Source organism: Conger conger, chromosome 6 (assembly GCF_963514075.1).
Source record: "Conger conger chromosome 6, fConCon1.1, whole genome shotgun sequence".
In the NCBI taxonomy this organism is placed as follows: Eukaryota; Metazoa; Chordata; class Actinopteri; order Anguilliformes; family Congridae; genus Conger; species Conger conger.
Window position 1 is genome coordinate 8,783,832 of NC_083765.1, and position 11,694 is coordinate 8,795,525.

The 11,694-nt window shown below is 48.8% G+C and overlaps 1 protein-coding gene across 3 annotated transcripts in view; it reads right to left on the reverse strand.

The window, feature by feature from the left end:
- The window catches only part of LOC133130715 (E3 ubiquitin-protein ligase DTX4-like), an 18,229-nt gene extending 7,309 nt beyond the window's left edge, over positions 1-10,920 (reverse strand). Inside the window, exons 1-3 of one of the 3 annotated variants that reach the window (XM_061245501.1) lie at positions 10,483-10,920; positions 8,886-9,100; positions 2,608-3,574 (exon numbers count right to left, since the gene is read on the reverse strand). In XM_061245501.1, the coding sequence (XP_061101485.1) occupies positions 2,608-3,574; positions 8,886-9,093 (1,175 nt within the window). In that variant the 5' untranslated portion in view covers positions 9,094-9,100; positions 10,483-10,920. Of the gene's footprint in view, positions 1-2,607; positions 3,575-8,885; positions 9,101-9,426; positions 9,663-10,219; positions 10,333-10,482 lie in introns of those variants that run through there. The other 2 variants (XM_061245502.1, XM_061245503.1) reach the window with 2 other exon arrangements.
- Between the last annotated feature and the right edge of the window lie 774 nt (positions 10,921-11,694).

An 11,694-nucleotide genomic window follows, 5' to 3' on the forward strand; every position in this document is an offset into this window, starting at 1 on the left:
AAAACATATGTCCAACACTGAACAATACCTACGTACATCAAAGACTGAAAACAAAAGAACAGTGACCGCACATGAAAAGAAGAACTTTCCTCTCGCTCTCCGTCTCTCTCCCTCTCCCTCCCACTGACACATACACCCCTTTGCAGAGGCTTCACTCCAGAGCCCCTATTCCCTACTCAGCCCACACACCCATCTCCCGAACAAACACCTCCAGACAGCCCGATCCTTACCATTATAACAGCACCGCACCCCCGCCCGGGCCTCCCCCTCCCCACAGGGGGCCAACATTTTGCTCCCAATGTGGACTCGGCGCCCCCAACAAAGGTCGCCATGGAGACGTGCACACAATGCGCAGAGGGGCCCCCCTAGTACTAGTGAGCCTAAGAAAGGGTGGGGGGCGAATCTGCTGACCCCTGATGACCCCCCCCCCCCTCCTCAGGCTCTTTCCATCCATTCCTCCCTCCCTCCCTCTGCCCGGGCCACGTTCCTCCACTCCACAATCCCTCTGCTCCGTACACAGATGGTCATCAGTCAGTGAGCCCCCGGGGCCGATTTAACACAGACAGTGAACACCCCCATGCTCCGCCCAACATGCTCTCCGTCTACCCCCATAGAATACCACCACCCTGATCACCAACACTTCTCTCCACAGCCACACCAGACCAAGCACTCCGTGCTAAACTAATCCAGAGAAAGCACAACTCGCTAACCTAATCCAGACAAAGCACTCCTTGCTAAACTAAACCAGACCAAGCACTCCTTGCCAAACTAAACCAGACAAAACACTACTCACTAACCTAATCCAGACAAAGCACTACTCACTAACCGAATCCAGACAAAGCACTACTCACTAAACTAATCCAGAGAAAGCACTCCACGCTAAACTAATCCAGAGAAAGCACAACTCGCTAACCTAATCCAGACAAAGCACTCCTCGCTAAACTAAACCAGAGAAAGCACCCCACGCTAAACTAATCCAGACAAAGCACTCCTCGCTAAACTAAACCGGACCAAGCACTCCGTGCTAAACTAATCCAGAGAAAGCACAACTCGCTAACCTAATCCAGACAAAGCACTCCTCGCTAAACTAATCCAGAGAAAGCACTCCACGCTAAACTAATCCAGACAAAGCACTCCTCGCTAAACTAAACCGGACCAAGCACTCCGTGCTAAACTAATCCAGAGAAAGCACAACTCGCTAACCTAATCCAGACAAAGCACTCCTCGCTAAACTAATCCAGAGAAAGCACTCCACGCTAAACTAATCCAGACAAAGCACTCCTCGCTAAACTAAACCGGACCAAGCACTCCGTGCTAAACTAATCCAGAGAAAGCACAACTCGCTAACCTAATCCAGACAAAGCACTCCTTGCTAAACTAAACCAGACCAAGCACTCCTTGCCAAACTAAACCAGACAAAACACTACTCACTAACCTAATCCAGACAAAGCACTACTCACTAACCGAATCCAGACAAAGCACTACTCACTAAACTAATCCAGAGAAAGCACTCCACGCTAAACTAATCCAGAGAAAGCACAACTCGCTAACCTAATCCAGACAAAGCACTCCTCGCTAAACTAAACCAGAGAAAGCACCCCACGCTAAACTAATCCAGACAAAGCACTCCTCGCTAAACTAAACCGGACCAAGCACTCCGTGCTAAACTAATCCAGAGAAAGCACAACTCGCTAACCTAATCCAGACAAAGCACTCCTCGCTAAACTAATCCAGAGAAAGCACTCCACGCTAAACTAATCCAGACAAAGCACTCCTCGCTAAACTAAACCGGACCAAGCACTCCGTGCTAAACTAATCCAGAGAAAGCACAACTCGCTAACCTAATCCAGACAAAGCACTCCTCGCTAAACTAATCCAGAGAAAGCACTCCACGCTAAACTAATCCAGACAAAGCACTCCACGCTAAACTAATCCAGACAAAGCACTCCGTGCTAAACTAATCCAGAGAAAGCACAACTCGCTAACCTAATCCAGACAAAGCACTCCTCGCTAAACTAAACCAGAGAAGGCACTCCACGCTAAACTAATCCAGACAAAGCACTCCTCGCTGAACTAAACCGGACCAAGCACTCCGTGCTAAACTAATCCAGAGAAAGCACAACTCGCTAACCTAATCCAGACAAAGCACTACTCACTAACCGAATCTAGACAAAGCACTACTCACTAAACTAATCCAGAGAAAGCACTATTCGCTAACCTAATCCAGACCAAGCACTACTCGCTAACCTAATCCACAGAAAGCACTCTTCATTAAATGCATCCAAATAGAAAGGGACTGAATGAACTCTATGTTTTACCATTTTAAAGAATGCATTTTTCAGTAAAAAGGTAATACAAGCATTTAAGGGTACATGGGGAACGTCCCATTGTCATATTTAGAGAGAACATAACCCCCAGCTCAGTGTACGTGGGCTTTGTCTGTGTTCATTCAGGCAATGTTGTCTTTCACCTGAGTGTTTTAAAAGTCTTAAGCTCAAATAACAGAACAGCATGTTGTGCCATGTCAGCTTATGAAAGACTTATCGCTCCAGTCTGTCCAGTTTGAGGCAACGAGGCGACGGTATATTGCAAAACACTGGAGCTCACCCGGAGGCGATGAGGGCCCGCGACTGTGCCATGGCGATGCGCTGGAGGGCGGGCCGGCTGAGCCCCACCAGGCTGGCACGCGGCGGGATGGGGGCGGCGGGGCGAGGGCCCGGGGCGGCGGGCGAGGAGGTCGCCACGGTGATGAGCGTGGCGGTGGGCACCAGCGGCGTGGAGGCGGCAGCGGGCGCGGAGGAGACGGAGCCGGGCGCGGCCGAGGCGGCCGGCGGGGGAGGGGTGGAAGGAAGCGACGGGGGAGCGGGCCGGGGAGACGGGCGGGAGAGGGCCGCGGACGCCGGGCCCAGGAGGGAGAGGGAGTGGTTGAAGCTGGGGCGGCTCTTGCGGGGCGAGACGGACCGGGACGGGTGGGGGAGGGTGTAGGAGTAGGAGTTCGGGGGGCTGGAGGCCGAGCGGCGCCCGAGGGTGGACTTGGGGCTGGGCGGCCTGGCCTGGGGGGGCTTGCGGCCCAGCGTTTGCGCCATGGTGCTGGTCTTCACGCTCAGGACCAGCATGCACTGCTGGCAGGTGCAGGACTGTCCCAGCGGAGCGAGGGAGGACAGGGACAGGGCGCCGCTGGGGTACCCCACCCCGCCGTTCCCGCCGGAGCTCCCGGACACACCCACGGCCAGCGGACCGCCCGCGCCGCCCCCCGCGGCCCCCCAGGCCTGAGACCTGGGCAGGGCCCCGGACACCAGCGGGTAGGCCAGGTCCGAGCGCCTCTGGATGCGCCGCCGGCGCTGGGTCTGCCCGTTGATCTGGGTCATGGACTGGAAGTCGATGAGGTAGCAGAACCCGAGCGGGGACAGGTCCAGCCAGGGCTGCAGGCGGTCCCTCGCCGCCTGGATGGCGATGCCCACCTCCGTGTCGTAGGCCGTCCAGGACCCCACGTCATTCTCCCACTCCCACAGCCAGCCCTGCCCCGGAGCTGAGGTCGGGTCGTAGAAACTCCGCCGCACCGGCCGGAGGGTACCTGCAGGGGGCAGCAGAGAGAGCGTTGGACCATGACCAAGAGACGGTTACAAAGGTAGAGTAAATGCAACTGGATACTACAGTACAATGACAAGGCAGTAAGTATCCAAGGGTCACAATGGTAGAGTGAAGGCAACTGGATACTACTACAGTACAATAACAGTGCATTAAGTAAGAGAGGGTGAGTTTAGGTTAGTACAGGCATAGACAGTATCAGAAAGACACAGAGTGCTTTCCAGTTATACTTCAGCACTTAGCAGGACCTTGTGCTAAGCACTCAATCCCCTAAAAGTGAGCTAAGCCCCCCATGGATTTCCCAACATTGAGTTTCATAAGCACCTGACATAACAAATGGCTTAGAACAGGGCTGTCCAATCTTAGCGTGGGTGCAGGTTTTTCTTTTAGCCCAGCACTGTAAACTTATGAATCAAATAATTTACTAACCGTCGTCTTAAATCAAGACGGTGATTAGTAGAAGTAGGTGTCTGAGTGCTGGGCTAAAACAAAGACCAGAACTCTCACCGGCCATGCACAGATAAGACCGGACACCCCTGTCATTGAGCAACAGTTGATTTGCTCTTGTGTTGCGACAATGATAAAAATCCAGTCTGCAACAAGGACACATCTACACTCTGAATTTTAAATGTGGAAGAGTATTCTAATAATCTAATAATACAATATTCATGGTTTTTTTTCTCTAGACAGGGATTGTCTACGGTTCATGATTTTCCATAATTCCTTTTCTCCAAAACAACATTTGGCAAAGGCAAACATAAAAATCCAGGCCATGGGGGAGGTGGGTCACAGTCCAGCCAATAGAACCAAAGCCCTCTGTTCTGTAACCAGGGGCAACCACTGCCCCTACCAATGCCAGGGAAAGTACTGTTTGTTTTCAAATGCACCATGCAGAGTCCCACCTGCAGGGAGGGGATGGGGGGCTACTAGCATATGATCAAAAATATCCTTCCGGTAATATGATGTGCAAAAAAAACCCCAAAAACAGAATAAACACAGAAACAGCCATTTTATATAAGCACTAAGTTCTCTCACAGAACCAAGGACAGAAAAAGACAATTCACAGTATGTGAATGAAGTAATAGCCAAAAACCAGGCTGAACTACCCAAAAAATCAAGCTGAACTAACCAAATTCCAAGCTGAAATACCAAACACCAGGTTAAAGAAAATAGTTTATTGAGGCAGCATGGGAAAACAATGTGCACCACTCCTCAGTCCCCACCAGAAAAGGAAGGGAGGGAATGAACTGACAGGTATCTGTGAAGGCAAACAGTCATTACAACCTGCTGGTATCTCACAGGAACAGACAATGGCTTTCACACCCCTCTGCTCTGAGCGTTACACCCCCACCGCAAAAGAAATCCTCCCTCGCAGAACTCAGCTTATCAAATTACAATCATTAGGATTAAAAGTATTTGTGTGTGTGTGTGTTCATTTGTGTATACGTGCATATGTGTGTGTGCGTGTTCGTGTATGTGTGCACATGTATATGTTTCTGTGTGTGTGTGTATGTGTACGTTTGTGTTTATGTGCATGTTCTGGGTGTGTGTCTGAAGGCAGGTGTGGCAGGTGCCTCCATCTGTTTCTTTCCCCTATTGTTTCCACTCTCTTTACCCTCCTGACCCCCTGCCCCGCCCCCAAGAATGTCAGATTGAATGACTTCATTTACCCCAGTGCATGGGAACGAAGTCTGCCTCTGTCTGTGTGTCTGTATGTGTGTGTGTGTAAGGGGGGAGGAGGGCATTTGCAGACAATGCAAAACTCTACATTCCCTTGAGTGCGACTCACTAGGACCAGTTTTATGGGATCAATCTGTGCAGATTCACGCAACTTCAAATGACCGGCTTTTCACCCTGGACTGGACGGCAATCGACGGAAACCAGTGAGTCTGTGTACCATTAAGCCCCCCCCCAAATAAAAACATACAAATCATCCGCATTTTTCCACCTCCTTTTTGCCCCCACTTCTTTCTGGCTGTTGCGGTGATGAAGTATTCACCCCAAAAGCCCCCCCTCAGCCAGGAGCCCATCATGCGGGTGGTATGTGGGGGAGAGCAGTGGCGATACAGGAACTTTAAAATCGCGGCGGAGCGCGAACGTGGGGGGGGGGGTAGTTATAAAATCTGCCCCTCTGTGAACGTCCTGCTGCCGCTTCCCGCAAACTTGTTCTTCTCTTTCTCTCGATCCCCCCCCCCCCACCGGCTTTTCCTCTTTTCGTCTCTTGTGACTTTTCGCTCCTTCTGCTCGTCTCCCTCACCCCCCCCCCCATCCTCTCTCTACAATAAGCAGGGGCAGGGCCCCCCACACAAAGTCTTCTGGCAGACATGGAGGTGGGGGTGGAGGTTGACAGAACAGGGGCCGAGGTCTCTCTGGTGAAAATGACGGCCTCTCTCGGGGGCTGCCGGACTGGCGGCTGAGCTGTAGAGCCGGCGTTGTGACACCGGGCCCCATTTCGTGGTGTCCCTCCACAGGTCTTGGGCCTTTGTGGCAGGCCCACTTCTCTGGGAATGAACAGACCCCAGCAGACGCGCGCAAGTCTTCCACCAGCACAGACAGCACCGCTGGTAGGAGCAGGATACAGTGACAAGCATCCTGTTCTGCTTTGCTGTGTTATCATCCAAAATATGTATTACTTTTCTCCCTTTCTTTTCTTCCCTGAATATATCCTTCCTCTACCCCCACTCCCTCCCTCCCTCCCTCATGTGTTCTTGCTGAACAATCCTTGCCAAGAACTTTTCACATTAAAATTAAACCTAGTAAAGCTGTCTCTCTTCGCCTGGCCTGGCCTTTCTGACGCTGTCATGGCAACGGAAAGACTCCTCTCTTCATGCGCCACCCCACACTGTGACCTCTGCCCTCTGACCCTGGCTCAGGGTGCAGCTGTGGGCCTGTTTGGGAATCTGTCAGAAGGAGCAGTGTCAGCTGGAGCTCCACAGGGGAACGGCAGCAGACTGTGACCGCCAGGAAGTCCAGACCACCTGCAAGATCGCAGACCAACTGCTGCCCAGGCAGACAGGCTGCTGCCAAGACCACAGACTAGCACCAAGACCACAGACCACAGCCAAGTTCACAGACCAGCACCAAGACCACAGATCACAGCCAAAATTACAGACCAGCACCAAGACCACAGATCACAGCCAAGACCACAGACCACAGACCACAGCCAAGATCACAGACCACAGGCAAGATTATGGTTGGCATTTACAGACCAGAACCAAGACAACAGACTACAGCCCACAGCCAAGTTCACATTACAGTTATTCAGGTGACACTTTTATCCAAAGTGACTTACAGTTGATTAGACTAAGCAGGGGACAATCCCCCCTAGAGTAATGTGGTGTTAAGGGCCTTGTTCAAGGGCCTGACAGCTGCATAGATCTTATCGTAACTACAATGGGGCTTGAACCACCAACCTTTCTAGTCCCAGGCATGTACCTTAGCCACTTGGCTACAGGCTGCCCCATGAATTAAAATTCATTAAATTTGTAGATTCACATTCAATTGAAGATTACAGACCACAGCCAAGATTACAGACCAGCATGAACACAACAGACCACCACAATGAATGTCTGCCTGCCTGCCTCTGTTACCAGGTCTCTCTCAGTGCTCCTCCACCAGTACAGCAGGTTGCATATCATCGATCATCTGTGACATAAGCAGGGCTAATCCATCGAGAGCGATTGCAGTAAAGGATGATGAGATGTTACGAAATGCCATTGCCACTTTACAGTGCATTTGCATGACATTCATTTAGCAGACACTCTTACCCAGGCGGCCTGTAGCGTAGCGGTTAAGGTAAATGACTGGGACCCGCAAGGTCGGTGGTTCTAATCCCGGTGTAGCCACACAGATCTGCACAGCCGTTGGGCCCTTTGAGCAAGGCCCTTAACCCTGCATTGCTCCAGGGGAGGATTGTCTCCTGCTTAGTCTAATCAACTGTACATCGCTCTGGTAGCGTCTGCCAAATGCCAATAATGTAATGTAATGTTCCCAGAGCGACGTACAGTAAAGAAGAAACACAAGTGGATTCATCTGATTAATATGAGTGACAGGGCCAGATGTTCAGTCTGTGTTGGAAGATGACGAACAATGACTCTGCTTCCACAACTATGTCATTTCCACCACTCGATTTGAGACTGGAGACACAGTTTAATCTCCGTTCAATCTTAAATACTTAACAGCCAGCCGCGTGTGATGATAACAGGTCTTGCAACCGCATTCTATGTCAGCGCATCATGCTACCTGCTGCTGTTGTAGTGGAATATTGGAGTATTTGACATTTAAGGGCCTGTGAGAGGAATGAGGAAATATCTTAACTGTATACCACAATACGGAATATGAATGCGTCTTTGTGCACGTCTACATGCATACAAGCACTTAGTTGGCTCAGGTACAAAACCACACATCTGATATCCAGCAATTCCAAATTTCTTTTTTTTTTTTTTCTTCCCCAGATACACCATGGGGCTCCAGAATCAATTTGAATGCACACATAACCTTCCCACAGTGCCAGGGCGGGGGGGGAATGCTGCTTTGACTAGCTCAGTGCTTGCTTGTGTGGAGGAGTTTCATCATAAATCATCAGCTCTCTAGTAAATGTAGTATATGCAGTGCAGTCACCCGTACGCGGGCATTCATTCTTAGCGCTTCAGTCTTCATACTAAATGCTGAACACTTGTACCTCTGTGTGTGTGTGTGTGTGTGTGTGTGTGTATCAACTTATATGTATTATGTCCCTTACGCCCCCCCCCCCACCCTCCACCCTCCACCCTCCACCCTCCACACACACACACAGCACTCCACCCCACCACCTCTCCTTGCAACCAAATTCTGTCCAAAACAACAGCTGCATCCACAATTCTGTCAGTAACAGGAAAATAAAGCCCAGCTGCTCCATAACATCACACTGACCTGCAGCTTAAACCAAACCCGTAGCGAGTATCAAACTTTGAATATGCTATGACGGGAGCCCCGGTCTTATAGCAAACACCATTGCCTCATGAGTTCATATGGGCACAAAGAAATCGCTGATATTACCGATGATTAAAAGACAAAGATAGTCTACTGAACGTGGAATAAACGAGAAATAGCATATTTGGGGCAATCAAGAAAAGGGGCAGCTGCAAGTTTAAATGTAAAAAGATAGCATCATTGGAGAGGCACCGTTGGAGAGGCAACGTTAGCTTCACATAAGATTAGACCGATGTAACACCTCATCATATCCTAGTCAACACTAGCATGACATCGTTTCCATCACACACACACACACAAACGGCAATGAGTTATTTCCGGCTTACCTGTATCTTGCCTAAACTGATGCATGGAATGCAGGTCTATGATGTAAGGCGAGAGGCGGCTGTCGACTTGGCCTAATACGACGCTGCCACCTCGCGGGTCGCTCCGAATCACCGCCTCGATGTGGTGCGACACGACCGGGCTGTAAGGCCGCCAGCGCCCATGTTCGTTTAGCCATTCCCACACGACTACGGCGGACGCCAGCAACATCGAATCCCTTAGGGGGGAAAGAGAGCACTGGTTATTCACAAGTCTGTCAGCGTTTCTTTTTACCTTCTTTTCCATGTCCATGTATAGCCTACGAATGACGATATTTGCATAGCTCTCGGGAATAAATCTCTCCAGTTTAGCTAGTTTTTCTACTTGGGAAGGCGAGGCTATAAACAATATTTAGAAATTATTAAAGAGCAATTCAAATCCCGTAATTATGCCAACTTTACGCAAAAAGTAAACAAAGTTTGTGGTTCACCGACACCCATTTAACACAAAGGCAAATAGCAACGTTACAGCAACATTTTAAGAAAACGTAAACCTAAGTCGTACCTGTTGGACAACTTAAGAATTTAAATATAGGCTTTCGGATGGCCTAGCCTATACTTAAACACTTAATGTCATTTTCTTTGACGTTTATGCTATCTTATTGACTGTTATTTATAATTCCGGTTTTTTATAATCGTTATTTTATTTCTCCTTTTTTTCCCAAATCGGGTAACCCACAGGTAAATTTAGGACAGCGCAACCTCGCCGTGTAGGACAATATGTGTGTTGTAGTAGCGAGCACATAACAGTGTAACTCGACACCACGACAGGTATCGCTACTACCGGACTCATTCAAGTCTTCCACAAAAGAAACTGGTGAAGCCGGCTTGACGAATGATTCTGTACGGATCTCTATCCGAATAAATCTTCGATATTTGGCGAGCCACAGTGGCTGGGTGGCTTTGGAAATGTTTGACGTAGCAGTTATTTCTTGCAGACAGACTTGCACCGGACCCTACTGTCTTGACCACAATTGGTTCCACGGTATATGACATGAACTTGGGCCTACCGCGGTTCTACATATGAATGTCTTTCAACTAAATTGTTATGGTGACACAATCCTAAAATGGAGTAATGTTTTTCGCATAGACCGTGGGCTATGTTTGCGGTGCTTCTAATGCATAGCCTAGCCTACTACTGAAACTCGACACAATAGGACGAGGTTACATGTAGGCTACAAAAGAAAATAAACCAAGGTAGGCTATGCAAACAGAAGCGAAGAATTCGGTAACCATTCTCTGAAGTTTTTGTCGATATTATGTCAAAACCATGCATGCAACGAACTACCATAGCCTACCGTGTTCAGTTCTGAGGACAGAGGCGGACCAACCACTGTACCAGAACGTGCGTTTGTGCTGTGCGTTACAGTGACGGAACGTCTTCGCGCAAGTAGCAATGCATAGAAATCCGTATAGTATTTTAAATGTATCAATCTTTGATCTCAAATGATTTTGCTTTTAGTAAGATAGACTAGGCTTACCATGCATCGCTAGAAAAAAAATCATCGAATACAAATGCACACTCTACTGTTGAATAGCCTACATAATCGAGCATAATCACCAGTTGCTTTGGGTCCTTGTCAAAGCGGGTTCTTCTGTCAATAATAGAAGCCAAGGCGGCGCACAACTCTTGTCAGTCTGTCGGGTTTTCCGTTTGTCCGTCCTGTCGCTCCATAGAGGAGGATTGTACCCAGTATCACAATAACAAATGCGATGAAAACTGAAGTAAAACGCAAATACTATTTCTTTTGCAAGCCTCAAGTGAACGTGATTTATGGGTCGTAGCTACATTCCTGTTAAAATTTGGACCTTTTTCCTATGCCTCCATTAAAATAGCACGATAGACAATAACAATGACCAAGGCCTGCCTGGTGTCGTTTCTGTGTCTTATTTCACAATTTAATTCTTCTGTTATCCAAAACCGGAATCCATTTCTCCGCTCTTTCAGTTTCCCTAGCAAGAGGAGTCTGTTGAAAGTGAGTTATGGTAGGTCCATGCCTTTGCGTTCGCTCGGCCCACTGTCACGCCCACAGTTCTTATACCGTTATGTGGCCGCGCCCAAATCCGACAAATGAGGATACAGCTAACCAATCATGTGTAAGGCACACCCCTATGATCTTAACACTCCGCCTAGTCCACGTTTCTTCTGTTTTATGCGCACAGACATATTCACGACATATTCAGTCATATTCTAACTGTTTTGGGTCAAGATCAGCGATAACGTAGGGTAATAATTGGAACTCTGTCGAACAGGGATATTACCCGGCTGATCTTTCAGCTCAGTCCCCTCTCGTTCGCTTCAGGAATCATCCATTTAGGTTGCACTCAAAAACAATACGAGGCATCCCTCTGCAAGAGCGGAATTGCATCTACAGTGGGAAAAACCAGAGGCAGAGAGTGGTGGACTCAAAACATGCCAGGAGTAAAATTACAGTCACACGAAGGACAGCAGTTCATATCACAGTGGCTTCAATTATTATACACTCAATGAGCACTTTATTAGGTTTTTATTATATATATATATATATTTTTACTTCTGCTGCTGTAGCCTATCCACTTAGAGGTTTGACGCGATGTGTGTTCAGAGCTGCTCTTCTGCATACCACTGCTGTAATATGTGGTTATCTGCATTACTGTCACCTTCCTGTCAGCTTCGACCAGTCTGACCCTTCTCCTCTGACCTCTCCCATTAACAATGTGTTTCTGCCTGTATAACTGCTACTCACTGGATTCCCCCCCCCCCCCCCCCACACACCATTCTTTACAAACTAGA